Consider the following 24,164-nt stretch of genomic DNA (forward strand, 5'->3'; position numbering starts at 1 on the left):
AAAGGAGGAAAACATCTCAGTTTGTAGTTAGTTGCTTAGTTTGTTGTGGTTTAGAAAACAGCTCTTGTTGATTGTAGCGAATTCGCGGATTAGCGTTCTTTAGCTGTTTTGAATTACGTTCTATTGGATATTTGAGTAGTTAAAAGATAACTACTGTGAGATATTGTAATTCTGCATGATAATTTGAGAAAATTTAAGCATTTTTGTTGTGATAATAATAAATTTCTGTTCATTTTTCATTGGACTTGTGCATTCATTTCATAACGAACCCGTACGCACGCAACAATGTTTGGTGTCAGAAGTGAGATTTGAATGCCAATAACAAGAGCGATGGAAGAACAATTCAGGCAAATGATGACTGCATTTGCTGCTTTCCAAGAAAAGATGGAAGGAGCCGTCAACTCCGTTAAGGAAGATATAAAAGCTGTACAAGAAAAGATGGAAGCTGGCCAAACATCTTTTAAAGAAGAAATTAAAGAGGAAATGAAATTGGGCCAGGAATCCGTTAAGGAAGAAATGAAATTGGGCCAAGAATCCGTTAAGGACGAAATGAAAGCCGTTCAAGCTGGTCAAGAAGAAATGAAAAGAGAAATTACTTGCATAATAGAAAATAAATTTGAAGCTATGGAAGGCAGAATTGACGCAGTTGAAAATAAAGTTGAACATATTGAAGAAAAAGTTTCTTCCGTAAAAGATCATATTGAAGAAAGAGTTTCTTCGGTGAAAGAAGAAATAGAAGAAAGAGTTTCTTCTGTAAAAGAACATATAGAAGGGAGAGTTTCTGCTGTGGAGGAACGAATTGAAGGAAGAGTTTGTGCCGTCCAACACCAAATCGAACAACAAATTGATGAGAGAGTTTCTGCAGTTGCCAAAGAAATGGATACTTTAAAGAAATTCGTAGCGTCGGCAGGGAGCAGGAGTGATGATTTTAAATTCTTACCAATGCCTGCTCGTCCACCTCTGAAGCTATCTACATATGATGGGAAGACCTCCTGGCAGGTGTATAAGACACAATTTTCTATCGTGGCAGATGCGAATGGATGGGATTCCCAAGCTAAGGCTTGTCATCTCGCCGCTTCTCTAAGAGCCGACGCAGCGGATATCCGTCAGACTCTTCCCGAAAACAAAAGGTTAGATTTCGAAGCTCTGTCCGGCGCCTTGGAGTTGCGCTTTGAAGAGAAGTGTTTAAAAGACTACAGCAGGCTCCAATTAAAATCTCGTCAACAGAAGCCTACCGAAACACTTCAGGAGCTCGCCACGTAAGTTGAAAGGCTGTCACATCACGCCTTTTCGGAGTGCCCGACAGAAACAAGAGAAATCCTGTCGCTGCAATATTTCATCGACGGCATCCGGGATCCTGAAATACAGAAAGCTCTTCGAATGGCAGATGTAAAGGACATAAAAACCGCTCTGTTGTACGCCATGAAGTTCGAGGCAGCCCAGCAAGCAACTAGTAGAGATCGCTACCCAGTTAGAGCTGTGCAAGTCCATGAGCCAGTGGATCAACTGATGGCTCGTTTAGATGATTTAGCCAGACAAGTCGACGATTTGATACGGAGTAGGAGGGAGAAGAAAGTGGCTCTAAGGTGTTGGAGATGTGGTAGTGAAGGTCACCTAAGACGGAATTGCAGAACACCCCAGGGTACGGAATATAAAGCAGATGATTTTACCAGACAAGTCAGTGGCTTGAGACGGAACGTAAGTGAAAAGAAACTAATTCTAAAATGCTGGAACTGCGGAGTTGAAGGCCACATACGAAGAAATTGCAGAACATCCCGAGGTACGGAAAATAAGACCATTTCCCAGCAACGACGCAGTAAACAAATTAGTGACCATATCGAGGAACGGAGGTTGTCAGATAATGAAAAACCTTGTTTTAAAGCTCTTAAAATTTATACAGTGAGTGGCAACAGTAACGGAATGTCCATCAATGGGAATATCGATGGAGTTCCTTGCGATATGATCATTGACACAGGAGCTAATGTTACCATCATTAGGAAAGATTTAGCTGAACAGTTTAAAGATAAACTTATTTGGACGCCATCCTGTGTTACCCTTCAGACTGCGTCTGGTGATAAGATCGACATAACTGGGAAGTTAAACGTAAGCATCACGTTTGGAAGTGCCGCCTACCATCACACGGCATATGTGGCGGATATCACAGATCCATGCATACTCGGATTGGACTTTTTAAGGAAATACAATTTTTCCTTAGACTTCAAAAACAACAAACTGCTTTCAGCATCTGGTGACATGACTATCCATCCTCAGAAGAGATCCTCACTTGGAAATGCCGACGCCTTGTCCGAAAGACCCAGCTTGGGAAGCCGCCGAAATCATGCTAGGGTCGAAAAGAAACGCAAGACTACCAGCTATTCTCCATCTCAGAAGCTCTTCGGTCGAGACCTTCGTCTGCCTTGTGACCGCCTGTTTGCTCGCCGTACGGATGCGCCTTCATCGCCTGAGGAACACATCCAAAATGTCCAGGCCCGGTTTGAGGGGATGCACCGTTCTGCACGAAAGCGAGTCAACTTGGCGACGGAGAAAGTGAAGACCAGATGTGACACAAGAGCTACTAGACAGAGATCCAACAAAGGAGACAAGGTGTGGTTGTGGAACCCAATTCAACGAAAAGGACTGAGTCCTAAATTACAGTCACCTTCGGATGGTCCATATACAGTGCTGAACACGAATGACGTCGTGGTTCGGATCCGTGAGTCTTCGAACTCTTACGACAGGTTAGCTTATTACTATGGCCATAGTACATAATGTAAATAATTGTAAATAGTATAAGACCATGGTCCATTTTGTTTTTAAATGTGTATTTGATTTGTATTTGATAGCATTTGATTTGTTTTATGTATTGCATTTATTGTTCATGTTGTTTATTATTGTAATGTAATGCTTATTAATGCATTTATGCCACAGTTGTAAGTTTAGCTTCCTCTCCAGGGATTGTACTGCCCGGGACGTGCAGTCCTTGGGAAGGGGGCAGTGTTACGAATTTGGTATTTAAAAAGCTAATGTTAGTTCAATTACAAATTAAATGGTTTTATTTCTCGCGCAGTGCAGCGCGTGACGAATATTAAAAGAAAGCTAAGCCGGAAAATTGAAAATACAAGAGCGCGTGCATTAAATAAATAAATATCTCTTTTTATTTCGAGAAAGTACTGGAAAATTCTAGCGCGTGATTTTAAAATCTTATAAAAGGAGGAAAACATCTCAGTTTGTAGTAGTTGATTAGTTTGTTGTTGTTTAGAAAACTACTGTTGTTGATTGTAGCGAATTCGCGGATTAGCGTTCTTTAGCTGTTTTGAATTACGTTCTATTGGATATTTGAGTAGTTAAAAGATAACTACTGTGAGATATTGTAATACTGCATGATAATTTGAGAAAATTTAAGCATTTTTGTTGTGATAATAATAAATTTTTGTTCATTTTTCATCGGACTTGTGCATTCATTTCATAACGAACCCGTACGCACGCAACAATATTATTATTTTTGTTGCTGTTTTGTTGTTGTTGATGATGATCATCATGATGTTGTTGCTGTTTCTTTTGCTGTTGCTGTTATCATTGCTACTACTGATGTTGCTGTTATCATTGCTACTACTGTTGTTGCTGTTATCATTGCTACTACTGTTGTTGCTGTTATCATTGCTACTACTGTTGTTGCTGTTATCATTGCTACTACTGTTGTTGCTGCTATCATTGCTACTACTGTTGTTGCTGTTATCATTGCTACTACTGTTGTTGCTGTTATCATTGCTACTACTGTTGTTGCTGTAGTTGTTCCTGTTACTGCTATTGTTGTTACTGTTGCTGTAGTTCCTGTTATTATTGTTGCTGCTATTACTGTAGTTGTTCCTGTTCCTGCTGTTGCTGTTCTTGCTGCTGTTGTTGTTGCTGCTATTACTGTTTTTGTAGTTGTTGTTGCTGTGGCTGTAGTTGCTATTATTATTGTTGCTACTACTGCTGTTGCTGTAGTTGTAGTTGCTGTTCTTATTTTGCTGCTATAGCTGTTGCTTGTTCCTGCTCTTACTGTTGTTGCTGTTTCTATTCTTTTTGCCGCTATTTTTGTTGTTGATGGCGCCCTAAAATATACTAAGACATGTATATTTTTCCATTTTTGATCATTTACAGAGCATGTTTTGCTTCGTGAAAACTCAATAAACATTGTCGAAAATTAATATTACAGTCGGCGCCACTTAATGTGATCATGTTTGTCCACAGCTATTTTGATAACTTTAACCGAAAAATAACATTAAATCAATAAAAGAAAAGTATTCTTCAAAATAGCCATAGAATTCAACTAATTTAATATAACAACATCAAGAAATATAAAACAGGCACTTTCACAGCGTTTCAATTAGGAAAATGCAAAGGCTTGTTTATGAATTGTGCATAAGGTTTAGTTCATTTATGAACAGTTCATAATCTTTCATGATTTCATCGACCGATGATGTACCCCTCACCGGAACAGACCTTTCAATTCTAAAATGTAAAACCGTGCAGTAAAGCAAGTTCAGTTTGGCGGAAATGTTTCCTAGGAATTTTTTTTTTCCAAAGAAAATTCATTATGCAGATGTTATTTACCTCTCGAAGAAGAGGAGTCTGTATCAATGCGTCTGTATCTGAAAATCTGCGTCAAATTAAGTTTTTTTAATTTTTGCCTAGTTTTAAATGGCTCATAAAAATCGAGACCAAGCTATTTGGCGACTTAATCCGTACTCGGTGACATTTCTCTGTAACTTAGCAATTTTTTAAAATCTTTTTGTCTTTATATTACATTAAAAAATTTATAATATTTTGATCGTATTAACCGAATTATTGATTACAGTAAAGAATGCATTTTCTATATTTTGGTATGCTTTGCCAATTCGATAAATATATGCGAATAACATTAACCGCGATCGGATTAACCAACATATACTTTCAGTAACTTTCTACTTTGCCTGAGCTTTCGTTAACTTGTTCTTTATATAGATATTTACAACTTTAAAAATTTAAGAACCAGTATTTTACTATACATGAGCTCAAAATTATATTTTTGAACTCTTTCGACATGTAGTCTTACTCATCACTATCATCAAAAACAAGACAAACAGATGCACAGCGAACTGTTTTCACTTGAAACTCTGACATTAAAAATAAAAGTTTGAGAATATAATTTGAAATAAATATGACTATTATCGGGAAGTAATCCGTTTTTAATTCCAATGCATACCGTACTTCTCCGCATTTTTCCTTCTTTTAAAATTAATTTGACAGTCCAAAAACCGAGAGAAAATGAAGAGAGTCACTCAAATTCCCAAGAACGCGGTTACAGCAATGACATAATAAATGAAAAGTAGTAATGCATATACTAATATATTTTCATAATATTATTTCTTTAAAAGAATACATATTGATCGTAATATTACAGTATCGGATGGATAATGAGGCGATACCTGATTGTAACTGAGCCAGACACATCAAAATCCGGCTCAGTTACTTTTTAAAATCTCAGGGGAAAAAATTATAATTAAAAATACAGTTTTCAGTTAATGCAATGATGCATATAAAAATGCAAAAGTGATGCATTACATATCCTGCATGATGTACGGTACACTACAATATTTCTTCCCATGCAACATAGCTATGTGTTCTCGCTTAAGAAAACATCAGAGAATCTCCAAATTTGGTATGCACATTAAACATTATATATATTATATACATTACTGTTTTCTTCCCATCTGCACAACGAGCTAATATTTTCACTTAAAAACACCAGAGAATTTTTATATTTATATATATATATATGCATGAATTTTTATATTTTTACTCTACATTAAAAAAAAACACTACATTAAAAATAAAAGTTTGAGAAGGTAATTTGAAATAAATATGACTATTATCTGGAAGTAATCCGCTTTTTATTCCAATGCATACCGTACTTCTCCGCATTTTTCACTTTTTTAAACTAATTTGACAGTCCGAAAATCGAGGGAAAATGAAGAGAGTCACTCAAATTCGAAGAACTCGGTTACAGCAATGACATAACAAATGCAAAGTAGTGATGCATATACTAATATATTTTCATAATATTATTTTTTATATTTTTACTCTACATTAAATTGCACAAACTCAAGAATTGCACAAACTCGGCATCGCCCAGTCTTGCCATTGCGCAGATATACGGCACGATTATATGTAATGCGCTTTTGGCGAAAATTGATCTTGTTGTTAACATATAATGTTTAATGCACGATACCGGTTTTGCGATGAGTGTGCTATCTTCCCATATACAGTGTGATATGTTTTCACTTTAAAAAGACTAGAGAATTGCATAAACTTGACATGCTCTCAGTCTTTACATTGCGCATATTAAGCACTATATTCAGGGCTGAATTCCAAAATCTTTTGAGTGCTTAGGGCGCCTCTAAAAGCCTTAATACGGCTCTGAATATATTAATATGCATTATTGTTTTTTTCCCATTTACATAGCTGTCTGTTATCACTTAAAAATATCAGAGAATTCCACATACTCGAAATCGCGCCCATGAAATATTATATATATTATATTATATTATTGCATTATTCGTTTCCTTCCCATGTACACAGGGATCTGTTTTCGCTTAAAAACAGAAAATTGCATGAATTTGGCATCACAAACAATCTCGGCATCGCGTCATTAAACAATGTATAAATTACATTATATGCATTATTAATATTCTAATATCCAACAATCCCATTGATTCCAGTTATAAAACCATACAAGTTTGTCAAAATAAAATCATAACGAAATAATAGGGTTACTGTAATAAAACCATTATCTAACACGGATATCGTCAAATGTCGCGTGCTCCTTATTCTTCCCATTAACCAGTTTAAATTTCAATAGTTTCATAATTCATCAACAATAAATTCATACAATAAAAATCTGATGTGAACACATGACCTCTTTGTACGGCCTATTAAATTATACACATTTTTTTGCTGCATTTCATTTAAACGTATTTCCTCGAATTTCATTAGAGATCTGTTTCTCATTCAATCAATTCAGTTCTCACTTCGCAATAAGGAAAAATTACATAAAAATTCAAAATAAGTTCATTAAAAATCACACAGAAAAATCTAAAACACGAAATACAGTTAAAAACAGTATTAAAAAAAAAAAAAAAAAAAAAAAAAAAAATTAGAATTAAAATTAGAGCTTTTACGTCAAAACAAGCAATTAGACCAACGGATTAGATTGGATTGGATTATTCAGTTATGGCAAACCACACGAGGGCTATCTGCCTAAAGGGAGGGATGCCTTTCGTGGAGGCCTTTCTAAGGGAAACTGGCTAGTATACACGTTACACATGGGGAAAACCACGAAAACGCCCATGCAGCCAGCCCGTTCGCGAGATTCGAACCTCAGACCGAACTACCAGTGTTCAGCGTCTTTACCGCTCGGCCGCTGGTGGGCCCAATTAGACCAACGAGCAAAAAGATAAAAATTTTCGATGCACACAAATTTAACGCTAACTTTTGGTCCAATTGGGCAAAAAGACACTGATTTGGTGCATCAACTGAATTCACAATGCTGTTAAGTGTTTCAAACGCAAACAAACAGCAGCAACGTTTGGCCTAAGCTCCACATACACTTTTACATTGTTGATAATTCTACAACTGTTGCATGCAGATTAACTGAAGGCATAAAAACCTTAATTGGAGATTAAGAAGAACATAATTCAATCCCTTGTAAGGCAAAAAATACCCGATTTGCCAAGATATAAGAACAAAAATGTATACACTTTTGGTGAGACGGATTGAATAAAAAAGGGAGGTGCACACCTATATTGTGTAATAGTCCTACATACAAAATTTGAACGTTCAATGGCATTTTTTTTTTTTTTTTGGAGTTATGCGAGATACAAAAGTGCGCACGTACGTAAAGACATCACGGATAAAAAATCCCTTTTTAATCCATCTTACAATCAGTTTTGGAAAACAAATGTCCTATATTCTGTTGCGTATACAGACATCACGTAAAAAAATCATTCAAATGGATTCTGGAGCGGTCAAAATGGATATTTACGTTGAACTATGATACCCGAAATTTTGGAAACTACAATTCAATAATACGTTTTCGTAAAAGGAAGTAAAAATTCTGTAACTTACATAATCGAAAGTGCGTTCAAATGACGGCAAAAGAAATTATTAATATATAAAAGCTTGTATAATTCGCATACTATGTTATCTAAATTAAAAAATCAAATGCAATAAATTTTATACTTACAAAATAAAACTGCAAGATAATCTGTTGTTTTGATCATCTGAGTGAGGACTTTATTAGTAACATCTTCGATCTCGTCGGATTCTTTCTGAAATATCAGCCACTTTAAAACCTCTTCATGATTTAAATCTCCTAAAAAAATATAAAAAATTATCAGAAAACAATAAAACTACAAATGAAACATTGGATTAAAATATAGAAAAGATGCTACAATAAAAACCCAAAGCAAAGAACTATTGAGTAGATTTAAATTACTAAAATACATTTTAATCACTAAAAGTACATTTGCATTCAGAATCATCCTTTTTGAACTCTAGAATATTCTTGTGTGACATAGTATGTTGACTCATAAGTTTTCCAGGGGATATTTTAACTATTTAAATATTTCAAATTGATTAAGTAATCCAAGAAAAAAATAGAAAGATTCTTACATACAGAGGATGTTTACATATTTTTAGGACTACTTCAATAAAGAATTAAAACAAAAGAAATGTTTTGGAATTAAACTTTCTAGAAACAGATTATTTTGATTTGAGAAAGATTCTCTACTATTTTTAAATGGATTCTTCTTTCAAAATGTCGCATGTAAACAAGCTGTGTATGAAAAAAGATGTTTCTGCGATTTCCAAAGAGAAATATTTCTTATATATATTTATAATTCAAAAACGTTATAAAATGCACGGTATTAAAATTTCTAAATGTATAACTTTTAATGTTTCTATGTAATGAATTTATTTAAAATGAAGACTCCGTCCTACGGGATGTGGGAAAACGCAGAGCCTGACTAAGGTAAGCGCATATGGGGCAATTGCCCCGGGCCCCCAGTTCAGAAGAGGCCCCCAAATCGAATGGAAAGTTTACGTTTCCTTCTTTAATGAACTTTTTTTAAATATCAATACAACAAAATATCAGTACACTGTAAAATCTGCCACTTTTATGTTACCTTCTTCATTAATCTATCGCATGAATACAAAAAATGTATATTTCATAAATTTGTGGCTTTCTATGGCGAAATTCAGCTAAATTTTCGCAATTAAGATAGACAAATTTGGCCAATCAAAAGCCTGTATTTTTACATAGCACAAAATACGATATGCTTACAAAAATACTAGCTTTTGATTGGCTTAATTGAGCCATCGTAATTGCGAAAATGTAGCTGAATTCCATCGTAATGTCAACAAGGATATGAATTTTTCGCGGCTAGATTATAAGGTATTTCTCCCACTTTCCTAGCGTCCTTCGTGGTATAGTGGTTCTGCACGCTGGGCCGGTATTCCAGAGGTCCGTGGTTCGATTCCCGGCGAAGGCGTTTGCTATTTTTCATCTTTTCTGCCCCTAAAAAAAATCTTAATGACTCTACAAGATGACAAAGTTAACAATCAGAAAACAGCATTTCGAAAACTTGTGAAAAGTTCACAAATTGCAACAATATGCCTCTTAACTAGTTTATCTTAATCGCAACCGCAAAAAATTCAGTTACATCGTGTCCAGTGGGTTCTGCTGGATTTTTGCAACACTGAGATATCACAATAATCAATTATAAGTTGTATTTTCTTAAAATACTCACAAAATGTCTAATATTCTTTTCATTAATTAATTTCATTTGCAAGACTGTGAAAATTTACCTGGATCCCTTCCGAAATATCGAATGTAGTATCGTAGCGATGATTGCAACCGGTATCTTAACTGTTTGTCTACGGTATCTTTCGTTAATTAATTCAAATTGCTAAAAAAGTCTTTACATTTTCTAACTATAAATTTAAATAGCATTTTTGTCAAATTTTGGCTCTTCAGATTTGCTATATCGTTTTAATGATAGAAGTGAAAAATTTAAATGCCTCAATAAAGTTCGGTTCTTCATTACGGAAGTAGTGAAGCAGAGGGAGGCCCCCAAAGAAAGTTTTGCATCGGCCGCAATTAGACTAAGTCGAGCCGTGGGAAAACACATTAACTTTCGGTCCTAGTGGGTGAAAAGACAATGAAGTTGGTGCACCAACTGACTTAATTCACTATTCTACCTTCGTAAACAACTTACCTATGATGATTTTACTTATCAAGTGGACCAATACGAACAATTAGTCCTTCCTACTGCCGTGCATCCCGCGCTGAAAGGCATCGGAGTCAAAATTCTCTCCAATACTGCCGAGGATGAGCCAGCAAGCAATGTAAAAATCTATACAGATGGTTCCAGAATAGAAGATAATGTGGGCTGCTCATTCATTGTTACCACTGAAAATGGTGTAATTCATACCTGGCAAGCACATTTGCAATCTAACAATAGTGTTTCCAGAGCGAGGTCGTAGCAATAAAGCATGCAATAGATTACCTAATTAATATGAAAATACCCACAGGCATCATTCTCACAGACAGCTTGTCCTCTTTACATGCACTAATCAATCCCGACCACCGATCTACCATTATCCAAGACATTCAGCGCACTCTTAGGGATCATCAAAGAAAAAATTATTATTTCAAATGGGTTAAGGCCCATGTCGGCAATGCTGGTAATGAGCTTGCTGATAAGATGGCTAAGGAAGCAGCTGTCAACTCAAATGTTCTCAATCTTACCATACCATGGCCATATTCCCATCTCAAGAGAATTACCAGACTACGTGCCATATCGAAGTGGCAACAAGAGTGGGACTCCAGTCCTACTGGACGAAGAACAGCATACCACATTGCATATGTCGACCCAGACAGAAATATAGGCAACCCTTTGTTGATTAGATACATAAGTGGCCATGGTCCTTTTCCGACCTTTTTCGCGCGACATAGAATCAGTAACTCAGATATGTGTGTTTGTGGCTTACAAGGCACACCCGAACACTATGTTACCAACTGCCAGCTCACTGCTGGACAACATCTCTTAATTCCATCTACTAATACACAAGCCTATTGTAAATATCTAATAAAGCAAAGGCATCTGGTTCGTAAAATTTGTGTTATAATGTCAAAGCTCTCCTCACTGGGTACTGATCTATGCCAGAGTGCTTAACGGGTCAGTACAGCAACTGATTATATGTATTATACGTAGCTGTAACATTTACATGGGATGTCAATATATGCTACATGCTTTATGATCGAACATTAAAGCATGAACTATGCAGTCTTGCAATTATATGCACCTTATATATATATATGTATAATCGATAAGGAACAGTATGCTACATATACGTGCCCATGCATGGACAATATAAAAACTTAAGTATATATTATATACAATTGTAATGCCAAGCCATGCATTCTAATACGTACTAAGGTACTATGTAAACTAATGTGATGCAAATATATTTAGTAAAAGTTCCATACTATATGTATATAATATACCTATGCAGTATCATGTTTCATTTGACAATGGAATGTATACTCGGAATAACGTTAAAGCACTTGTAACACTGTAAAGCAATATCAGTATGTCTAACTTTAAAGTAGTTTTATTTTGAACAATTTTCTTATGTAGTAATGGAATTACATAACAACATATCAGTCAAGTGTATGCAAATCTATTAAGTGGCACTATGTTTTAATTGAACAATTTTAGATATTAAGTTGTTCGATGTTTAATTGAATATTAAATTAAGTTATGTAATATTATGTTCTAATTGAGATAACAAGAATAATTGTAATGTGCAATGAATGCAATGTATTTAAGTTATGCGATATTAAGTTCTAATTGCGTAATATAATTATGTAGTATTTTATGGTACAGTATTATTTAACAGTAACAATTTCTATTAGCAGTAATATAATGAAACAAAAATAAGTGTTTTTCTTTTAGGATACTAATGTTACAATTGAGAATAATATGTGTATCAATATTTCAACTACGTTTTGCTTGAATATTATGTTCCTTTTAAGTAGTAACTGGTATGGTGCATGAATAACCTTGCGCATTATATTAAGAGGTAATGATTAAGCATCATGTTTTATAAAGATTTAACGTGCAATTTTTGTGTATAGCCAATGTTCTATGTTTCCGTATGTCCAATGTTCTATGTTTCCGTATGTCCAATATTTCTATGCAAATACATGTTAAAATTAAGTATATATGTATACTCAATTAATGTAAAAGCTCTGTATAATGTAGCATGCAAATATATAAATAATTGCATCTGTCAAAAGGTTTGAAAATTTATGAGTAAGCACATCGTCTTATCCCAATTACAAAAAACCATTTCAATGTGTGCGGTATATATGAGTGGTATTTCGTATTTTCAGTCATTATAATGTAAAATTGCCATGTGGCGGTGGTGCTATAAAGTATCACAAAGCACTCTCTTGCTCTACTTAGCATTAACATATGTATTGGTATATGTATAAGCAATGACTGATTATGTCGTTATTCATTATCAATGTTTACATATTTGTATAATATTTTCTTAATTAATTTGTATGACACAAATTAGTGTCCTTGTAAGATTTTTGCCTGTAAGGTAAAATGTCAAATACGAATTGCCCATTATCTGTACAAATTGTTCCTATACTTAGTAAAAAGTTAACATATGATTTGGTATATGTATATGCAATGACTGATTAAGTAATTGCAATATTTCTATGTAGCATTTTGTGCGTTTTGAATTTACAATGCATGAATGTACTTGAAGGATTTAAACTTAAAACGGTAACATGTAAAAATGAGTAGCTCATAATCAGCAGAATAATGTATAAAACTGCTGCTACTCATTATCAATAATTGCAATTTGTATTTCGTAATCTTTCACCATTTTGTATGACATAATTAAGTGTAATTGTAAAACTTATTTTTAAAAACAGGTAATACGCCAAACACGTGTAGCCCATAATCTATACAAATTGTTAATACTCTTAACAGGAGTTTACATGTGTATGTGTTTGTGTATATGTAATGGTAAGTTAAGTATATGTATTGTATCCTTGCAGCATCATGTATGATTTAAATTTCAAACAGTAATATGTACAAAGTGAATAGCCCTTAATTTGCAGAATAATGTATTAATTGTTATAACTCATTTTCAATGTCTGCATATTTGTATTTTGTAATATATATCTAAACAACATGACATATATAAGTGCAATTGTAAGGTTTATATTTAAAAGGTAATTTGTCAAATACGAGTAGCCGCACAAATTGTTACTACTATTAAACAAATTTTGCATATGTATGTTATTGTAATAGACCTACTGTTTGGCGGATAACCAGGTATCTTTAATGTCATAATTCTATAATCTTATTGTGATCAACTATGTAATTGTATGTTAACCTATGTAAAGATTCTGCCTTTGTTTGGCACTGTACTTTTTATTCCTGGAAACAAATTAACACTGGACCTGGTATTTTGGCTTAGAGTATTCCTCGGGAGCACTTTGGTCGGCTGGACTGCTACCCGGATGAATAGGGTGCTGGGTCTGGGCGTCTGGTGCGAGTCTCACGTGTGGCCTTATTCTGGATATTGGAGGACGTGGCGCTAAACCAATTAACCATAACGGTAAAGGGATGGTGCCCACGTCCCCCGTTCCTAATCCTAATCCTAAGATTTCACTACTCACTATTCTACTATATAACTACTATCTATTCACTACTCACTATTCTACTAAGAGTTTCAAATAATATGAGGCACAGATAGCTTCTCCTCATTAACACGTTGAGCGCCATGTCAGCCATCTGTGGCTGACACTAGACTTTCCGTTTAGGCCGCGTAAGCCATCTGTGGCTGACGCTAGACTTTCCGTTTAGGCCGCGTCAACCATCTGTGGCTGATACTAAACTTTCCGTTTAGGCCGCGTCAACCATCTGTGGCTGACACTAGACTTTCCGTTTAGGCCGCGTCAACCATCTGTGGCTGATACTAGACTTTCCGTTTAGGCCGCGTCGACCGCCGCCGGCTGTCAGCGTGTAACATGATACATAACTATACAATTTACACTGTTTTATGGAATAAGAGAAAAATTATTTAAAATTTACTTAATTTTGATTCATTACAGGACTAATGGATTTCATTGAAACACGGTAAGCATAAAAACGGTTCTCCATTACAGCTGTTACAATTTGGGACAACTGTCTTAGTCTTTTTTTCTGGCCATTACTCTACCAGCTTCAGTTGCATTTTTATCACAACATAATTTACAATATTTCCGTACTTCAGAGGCTTTTTCCGGTTTTCTTTGGAGTTTATGCTGTTGTTTTTTTTTTTTTTTTTTAGATATTCTTGCCTTTCTGTTCGATGGAATATCTCCTTTTTCACAACTTGTAAGGGATAGCGCTCATTCTTTCCGGACTTCAGTAATGCTAATTTTCTGCTTCGTAATATCTTTGCATAGAATGTAACTATTTACAAAACAGACTTGGCGCGTAACGTGTTGAATGAATGCCTATAGAAATCACGTTCCAAACGTAAACTATCTTCTACTGCGATAAGAATCGCTGGCGCTACAATACCAGCGCTTTTAAGCGGCGCGCGTGGCCTGAACGGGATTGCCTAAGAAATACGCTTGGCTCTCAACGTGTTAAACTCTAAATACAAATAATGACATACCTTGATAGAAGTTTGGAATTTTCTTTTCAAAGTACACAAGGGCGGGTAATTCGACAATTCCATAAAGCGAGGCAACCTCCAAGTCAGCAATTTTGACGAAGGGAATTCCGTGTTTACTGGTGTCGTCATCAATCGCTTCCAGATCCAGTAAAGTAGTTTGGCTTTTCTCATCATTTTTATCATCTAAAATAAATTAAGCATTTATTTTTAAGCTCTTCCCAAATATTTCAAAGTAAATCAAAATATATCACGATGACAATAAATTGATAAAATAAATAAAGGATGAAAATCCTTTTCATCATTTATTTATTTATGAAAATCATTTTCATCATTTATTTATCTTATGAATGCACACTCATGTCCATAAATTAAGGATAATTCGGAGTCACGCGGAAATCGAACTCTAAAATAAATATATCACCTATAAAATCACTACGCACATCTTCAAGAATCATATGCAAATTTCCGGAAGTAACCAGATGACACCGATGGTACGTCACAATGACGAAAGTGTAAGAGAGTGATATATAAGGAATACAGGCAAAAAAGTAAAATTGTTCGCAGGCGCTTTATAAGCATTTCAGTGCAATAACCGAATAGTTATGACACAAAGGACGCATTTGGGTGATTTTTTGCGTGGTAGAATTATCGGCCGTCTGGAATGTAGGCGTACCCAACTGGAAGTACCAGACGAACTTGGAATTGCCCAGAGTGTCATCTCCAGGCTTTGGCAACGATTCCAAGATGATGGTAATGTGAGCAGACGTTATAGCACAGGTCGCTCCAGAGTTACAACGCCGAATGAGAACTGGTATTTGGCAGTTACTGCCAAAAGAAACAGGCGGAGCACAGCCTCAGACCTGTCTCGTCAGCTCTCTTCAGCCACTGGTACGACAATTTCAAGGCAGACCGTGTACAGACGCTTAGGGCAGATTGGTCTATATGCTCGTATACCTGTCAGATGCGTTCCACTTACTGCAACTCACTGTTGCCTGCGGTTAGCCTGGAGTAGAGAGCATGCATTGTGGACACCGCAACAGTGAGCTTGTGTGATGTTTTCCGACGAGTCCAGGTTTAGCTTGGTGTAATATCCCCCAAGATCAAGTCGATAATTTGATACTCAGCATGCCTAGGCGTTGTACGGACTGTATTGCATCGTCTGGGAGACATACAATGTATTAACAATCATACCAACCATGCAATATTGGTTTTTTGTAAATAGGTTTTTTTTTTTTTTTTTAATTTGCTCCAGGGAGAAAAATCGCTAATTTTTATAATAATATCAAACATACAGCATCTTTTTTTTTGCTCTTTACCTTTTGTTTAATAAATAAACTTTACAAATAAGTCAAATTTGTTTTTCTTCTAACTCTTCCTTTACCTGATTTTGCATTATCCTTAATTTATGGACATGAGTGTATTCGTATCAATGTATTAGTTTCATCATCTAACAATAAGTTGGGTATATAGTGCGTAAGTTCATCCTAAATATTTCAAGATAAATTAAAATATATCATAATAACAATAAATCGATCAAATAAACAAATGATGAAACTCATTTTTATCATCTAAAATAACTTTCATATTTAATTTTAAGTTCATCCCAAATATTTCATTATAAATGAAAATATGTGATGACAAGAATACATCGGTAAAATAAATGAATGATGAAAATATGACTCTAGAATAAATGAAATGAAATCTAAAAATCAGAAATTATGTACTTACAGAATAATACAGCTAAGTAAGTTGTATTCTCTATTAATGTGGGTAAAATTGTACTTGATATGTCTTCAATAACATCGGTATCTAAATCTTTATGAGCTTCTAACCAAGTCAGAACCAGGTTTTCGTCGTGTAGATTTCCTAAAATATGAGAATTGTACCAATTTCAAGAATCAATCGATATTTTCAGTAGCAGAAACATATCATTTATGTAACAGAAAGAAGTATAATAAGTTTACGAATCAAAGCACGTAAATTAATAGTTTCATGTGAAAATATGATGGACAAAAATACCTCCGTTGAAACAACGCAAAGGAAAAATGTCATCGTAGAAAACATCGCGAGAGCAAAACGTCGCGGTTGAAAATAAAATGGGACAAAAAATTCGCAGTTTTAAAATATCGTCGTGCGGAAATACTGCAGTTTAAAAATAAAGCACCTACAAATCATCGTATGATGATAGCATTCCAAACGCTCTGATTATACCGACTATTTGCAACTATTTTGCTACTTCTCTACTCTACCTCTTAAGAACACTTAATCATAAAACTCTTAGCAACTCCGTCTGGAAGTCGTTATTGACATAACAAAATATAGCACTCTAAAACAAAGCACAAACTTTCTGTATGGAAGTGCAGTTGAGACGTAAAATTTGTAGAGTCATTAAGATTTTTTAGAAACCAGAGAGATGAAAAATTAGCAACTCCTTCGCCGGGAATCGAACCACAGACCTCTAGAATACCGGCCCAGCGTGCAGAACCACTACACCACGAAGGACGCTAGGAAAGTGGGAGAAATACCTTATATACTCCCCTTTTTAAAGGGTGACTAGGGTTTTAGGGCACCTAGTCAAATCCTGGGTGTGGAGAATCATCATCCACAACCCTTTTAGTTCGGGCGCCACTGTAGAGTCATTAGGATTTTTTAGAAGCCAGAGAGATGAAAAATTAGCAACGCCTTCGCCGGGAATCGAACCACGGAGCTCTGGAATACCGGCCCAGCGTGCAGAACCACTACACCACGAAGGACGCTAGGAAAGTGGAAGAAATACCTTATAAACTCACCATCGTAGAGTAGAGGTACTTTATTTCTGTAATACAAGAGAGCCGGCAGAGTTTCTAATCCAAATTCAAGAGCCAAAGCTTCATCACTGACTTTCACAAACGCAATGCCGCTTTTCTCAGCATCGTCATCAATTTCTTCTAAATCGTGAAGAACATCATCACACTCCTGGCAATCATTTTTATCTGAAATAGAAAACAGAATGTCACATGCATAAGAATAGCCTTAGAACAATAACGGCTATAATTGTTATTATAAGCCACTTGACTGGTTATGTCCTATTTCTGGCTTTTTTAAAAAATCGTGCATTTTTAGCCTCTTTCGATGGGGTGAGTACAAAGGCATAACTATAGGAGGGTGGAGGCAGTGGGATGGTACATTTTTGGGGCTGCCCCAAAAACTTTAAGCGCTTCTACCATCATGCGAATGGTAGAAGCGCTTAAACAATGAGATTCTGAATAGCATACCGAATTAAAATTGAGGGAAACATTTTTTTCACTCCAGGTTGTAGAGACATTTGGATTTTTGTAAGCAAGAGAGATGAAAAATTAGCAATCGCCTTTGCCGGAATCGAACCACGGACCTCTGAAATACCGGCTCAGTGTGCTGATAACTACACCACGAAGGCACGCTAGGAAGGTGGGAGATATATCTTATATACTCCCCCTTTTAAAGGATTATTGGGGTTTTTTAGGAAACCCAATCGCGAAATTCTGGGTGTGGAGATTCATCATCCACGACCCTTTTAGTTCGGGCACCACTGTAGAGACATTTCGATTTTTGGACGCAAGATAGATGAAAAATTGCGCCTGGAATCGAACCACGGACCTCTAAACTACCAGCTCAAGTGTGCTGACCCCTACACCACGAAGGCACGCTAGGAAGGTGGGAGAAATACCTTATAAAGTAAAGAATACCTTATAAAGTAAAGTATTCAAAGAAAGCCTCAATGAGTTTCAACAGCTACATGCCCTCGTTAACCGTTTTTATTCCGTCAAAAGTTTTGCATAGAAATTATGAATGTCAACTGAATTATGACGGCGACATTACTAAGGAAGAATCGCTTTTTAAGAGAAAAGTATTTGAAGAGTTTTATTTCCGTTAATACCCGGGACACGAAACAGGAACGTGGGAAATCGGTTGTTTTGAATTTTTGCAGTTTATTCTAAAATAAAATCTCCAAAACAAATTCCAAGTATCGTAATACTATTGCAAACTTTCCTCACAACTGCTATAAGAGCTGCTGGTTGTGAGAAGAATTTTCTAAATAAAAATCACTTAGAAAATGTTTAAGAAATATAAATATTTATTTTCCACTTAAGAAATCTTTCTATACTGTTTACAATTACAGCAACTGGAGGAATCAAGTCGACCTCTAACGACAGTTTTGAGAAACGACAAAAGCAAGCAAAATAATAATAAAAGTTTAAAACGTTGGAATTAAAATTTTTCTGTAAAAACAAATATAGTTTTAATTTATTTCCTGATATGTCATTCTTATATTTATTTGTCTGGCCATGAAGAGGAGGGATAAATTCAGGAACTGCTCAGAACGACAAAATCAGAGACCGCCCTGGGCGGCAAAAGCTCTAGCTATGCCACTGTGTGTGTAAGAGCGATTTCCAGGGGGTCTTGCATGAGTCAACGCATTTTAGAGCATTTATGTTAGCAATACCTGGGGCACACAAATGTTCATTCTTCTTTAATGTGTCACTACTTTCGTCGAATAGCAAACTTCCGAAACAGTTTGATTTTCAACATATCAATCTCGAGTTTCAAGACTATATTTTGGTGTATGTATATCTTATACGTACAGATGGCTCACCTCTTATTACAGTTTCCGAAAATTCGATTTCCGCCATTTGCATTAAAAATACTTTTTCCTTGATATACTTAACACTGAGCGCAGTTCTAAGTGCAATGGTAAGGTTATGTTTCATTTCAAACATCCCAGTTGAGGCTTTTTTTAAACATCTTGCCATTTCAGTCTTTCTTGATAGGATAGGTAAGAAATATTCACATTTCAGTCTTTTCATTTAGAGTCAACATAAAATCCTGACTCGCGATAGGTCACATAACTGTGAAATATGTATAAAGTAAAGTCACAGTGACGTATCAGTCTTTAAATTTAGTTTAGACACCGCCTAGGAAAACAAATGCTGATACTGGTGATTAGACCTAATATGTCGAACATTTCGGTACTTACGTATTAACGCAACCAGGCCAAAATTCGCATAAATTGCGAAATTTGGCGACCCTACGTGTCATACGTAGTTTTGTAAAAAGAGCATGTGGAGATTCACAAAATTTTCCTGCATTTTCGTGCACATTTTTGTAATTTATGAGAAAATAGCAGTGTACATGGATAAAGTCAAGAGTGTGCGCAATGCCATTTTTGTGCAATTCTGGGATGTTTTTTTAAGTAAAAATAAGTCGACGCGTACATGGTTATGGCGAATACGGTTTTCAATCAGTGCTAAAAGCAATAGCCAAAAGATTTCCGCCGAAAAAATAATTCTGCAACTTATTCAAATTCGAAACCGGAAGGGTTTTAATTGCTATTTTATATTTTAAAACAAAATAATATAAAAAAACTGTATTAAAAATTATCTGTAATTAATAAATGTACATTTTCTTTCTGTTCATACTCTTTTACTCAAACTTACAAATAGCGTCAACCTGGTTGCGATAATACGTAAGTACAAAAATTTCATTACAATTCAGTCTTACTATTATCTTCAAGTAGGCGCATGTCGGTTTCTAAAGAATAATCGTAACTAAAAATTTTCAGAAATCCCCATCTTGAAAAACTGAAGTACTCAAAGCGTAAATTGAAACACCGAAACTGAAAAATGAAAAAAAAAAAAAAAAAAAAAAAAAAAAAAAAAAAAAAAATTGAGGATTGCGAAATTTGGGAAAATTGAGATATACCCTCATGTGTAAAATTAAGAGAATTTGCACATTATGTTGTATTTCCGAAAACTAACGGGCAGGTTCTAATGAAATTTGGTATGAATATACATTTAGAGCAGAGAAAGAGATGTACCATTCGAAAGTCATTTTATGTACGGAAGATGATCAAGAAATTTAATAGTGCAGGGATGTTTAAAATCTACACTGTGAGAGAGGAGAGAGAAGATATGGAACTGGAAATAAATTTGATATGTGGTATGCTCTTTCTCACGGCCAGACAAGTCTCACAACTTGATGGCCTGCTGCACAGCAGACCATTGGGCAGCAATGCAGTTTTCATCTTCAGGATGGTTCTTGGAGGGGAATGGTGAGATGTAATTTCCCTCCAAAGAGCGTGTCTCTATAGGGAAAGGTCAGGAGATCTGGCTACTCAATCCATACGGCGAATATCTTCATTTTCCAGATAACCGTCGACCAGTTGAGTCCAATGTGGACGAGCTTTGTCGTCCATTAACAGGACTCAGGACTATTTGCGCCTGTGAAAAGCCCAACATAGACCTTTGGGAGCTCCATCCTATATACCATGTTTAGCATACAGAAGCCTTTGTCAGACATATGCAGGGAAGCGTTATAGAGAATGCCTGCCCAAATCATTACACTTCCAGCAACGTAATCATCTTTTCATCTAAGGAGACAGAGAATGTATCGTGTTCCAGGCTCTCTCCGGAAGCAGGTACCCCGAGAATCATTGTCCATGAATCTCGAGTCACGTGTAAAGTAAAGACGCATGGCGCTCCACTGAAGTCCAGTTCGAGGCGCATGTTGCCTGCACCATGCTTGTGTGCTATTGTGAGAGAAACGCAAACAGCAGATCTTCTGGTATAAAGACCTATCCCATAAAGCCTTCGGACAACTGTAGACCGTGAAACTCAGGTTCCAGAGGCAGCATACAGCTCACATGACAGCTGTGAAGCTGTAGCAGTCCTACGGTGAAAGTGCTAAATAACGATTCCCATTTATAGTTGCGGACATTGGTCAATCTTGTCTAGAATTCCTCGATACGGGTAAAGTGTCCTTAAACTGTTTTTTCTACGAACTGTAAAAGACAACTGGCTTTACATTAAGCTCTGTAGCCACCTGCATTCGTGAAGGCCTAACTTTAATCTACTTACAATTCTGCATCTCATTTCGTCATCCAAACATTCGTTGCTACTCATTTTACTAATTACCTTGTAAAATTTACCCAATTCTTGCGAGAAACACGGCAAACATCGTGAAGGCGTACGAACACATAAACACTGGAGCGTGGAAGATAAAAATATTGTATATCGGGAAGTGGTTACATAGTTCTTTTAAATCGCGGAGTTTTCTGATTAAATTTGAAATATGAGCATCTCATGCTTTGTAGAACGGCAGCACATTGCTTTGCAATAACCGAGTTCGTTAATCAAACGAGTCTTAAATTCTGACAAATTATGAAATAAACCAAAAATAAATTCAAAATTCAAATTTGGGCTTTGAGGTGCGTATGTGCTGTTGGAGAACTACGTGTGTTCAAAATTTGGTAGCTCTAGGTGTCGCCTTTTTACGCAATGCGAGGAAAATACGTACAAATATACATATAGACAGAGATTCTTCATTATTCATTAAATAACAGAATAAACTTACAAAAGAGAACTGCAACGAACTCAGTTTCGTCTATGATGTTCTGCAACACTTTTGCATTCACCTCTTCAATAGCATCCGGAAGTACCATGGATTCAATATCAGTCAGATAGGCGAGAACATTGTCTTCGTTCATCAAGTCCCCTATGAGGAAATTTTTGTATTAGAATAATAATCAAACGAAAATTAGAAAGTTATTTAAGACAGGACAGGACAGGAACAAGTACAGGGGGCACCAAGCCATCCCCATTGACAAAAATGGTATAGCCCCCATGCACTACCTCTCTAGCGTACCGTCCCTTCCACAGGGGACCTGATTACGGTATACATAGGGCATAGTACTAACAACAAATAAGACATAGCACATCATACTGTTACAACATACTTCCACACATAGGACATAGCATTAACATATTGTTACAGATTATTTATAGTGCAAGAAGTTATGTTCATTATAGAGTTTGTTGGTTTTGGCATCGCCCCTTCCACACGGGACCTGATTACAGTAAACATAGGACATAACACTAACAACGCATAGGACGTATCGCAACATACTGTTACAACATACTTCAACACATAGGACACAGCATTATCATACTATTACAGATTATTTACAATGCAAAAAGTTATGTTCATAGGACATAGCATTATCATACTATTACATATTATTTACAATGCAAGAAGTTATGTTCATAGAACATAGCATTATCATACTATTACATATTATTTAAAATGCAAGAAGTTATGTTCATAGGACATAGCATTATCTCACTATTACATATTATTTACAATGCACATTATCAGACTATTACATATTACTTACAATGCAAAAAGTTATGTTCATAGGACATAGCATTATCATACTATTACATATTATTTACAATGCAAGAAGTTATGTTCATAGAACATAGCATTATCAGACTATTACATATTACTTACAATGCAAAAAGTTATGTTCATAGGGCATAGCAATATCATACTATTACATATTATTTACAATGCAAGAAGTTATGTTCATAGGACATAGCATTATCATACTATTACAGATTATTTACAATGCAAGAAGTTATGTTCTTAGGACATAGCATTATCATACTATTAAAGATTATTTACAATGCAAGAAGTTATGTTCATAGAACATAGCATTATCAGACTATTACATATTACTTACAATGCAAAAAGTTATGCTCATAGGACATAGCAATATCATACTATTACATATTATTTACAATGCAAGAAGTTATGTTCATAGGACATAGCATTATCATACTATTACAGATTATTTACAATGCAAGAAGTTATGTTCTTAGGACATAGCATTATCATACTATTACATATTATTTACAATGCAAGAAGTTATGTTCATAGAACATAGCATTATCAGACTATTACATATTACTTACAATGCAAAAAGTTATGTTCATAGGACATAGCAATATCATACTATTACATATTATTTACAATGCAAGAAGTTATGTTCATAGGACATAGCATTATCATACTATTACAGATTATTTACAATGCAAGAAGTTATGTTCATAGAACATAGCATTATCAGACTATTACATATTACTTACAATGCAAAAAGTTATGTTCATAGGACATAGCAATATCATACTATTACATATTATTTACAATGCAAGAAGTTATGTTCATAGGACATAGCATTATCATACTATTACAGATTATTTACAATGCAAGAAGTTATGTTCTTAGGACATAGCATTATCATACTATTACAGATTATTTACAATGCAAGAAGTTATGTTCATAGAACATAGCATTATCAGACTATTACATATTACTTACAATGCAAAAAGTTATGTTCATAGGACATAGCAATATCATACTATTACATATTATTTACAATGCAAGAAGTTATGTTCATAGGACATAGCATTATCATACTATTACAGATTATTTACAATGCAAGAAGTTATGTTCTTAGGACATAGCATTATCATACTATTACATATTATTTACAATGCAAGAAGTTATGTTCATAGAACATAGCATTATCAGAC

At 35.3% G+C, this 24,164-nt stretch overlaps 1 protein-coding gene across 1 annotated transcript in view; it reads right to left on the reverse strand.

The window, feature by feature from the left end:
- LOC118197552 (uncharacterized) overlaps positions 1-24,164 on the reverse strand; it is a 214,945-nt gene that overhangs the window by 169,947 nt on the left and 20,834 nt on the right. Inside the window, exons 3-7 of the mRNA XM_085812555.1 lie at positions 22,144-22,284; positions 17,565-17,747; positions 16,504-16,641; positions 14,776-14,958; positions 8,267-8,395 (exon numbers count right to left, since the gene is read on the reverse strand). Of these exons, the coding sequence (XP_085668681.1) occupies positions 8,267-8,395; positions 14,776-14,958; positions 16,504-16,641; positions 17,565-17,747; positions 22,144-22,284 (774 nt within the window). The remainder of the gene's footprint in view (positions 1-8,266; positions 8,396-14,775; positions 14,959-16,503; positions 16,642-17,564; positions 17,748-22,143; positions 22,285-24,164) is intronic.

This window comes from Stegodyphus dumicola, chromosome 3 (genome assembly GCF_044657685.1).
Source record: "Stegodyphus dumicola isolate Sdum_Otavi_A_Nest chromosome 3, ASM4465768v1".
Taxonomy (NCBI): Eukaryota; Metazoa; Arthropoda; class Arachnida; order Araneae; family Eresidae; genus Stegodyphus; species Stegodyphus dumicola.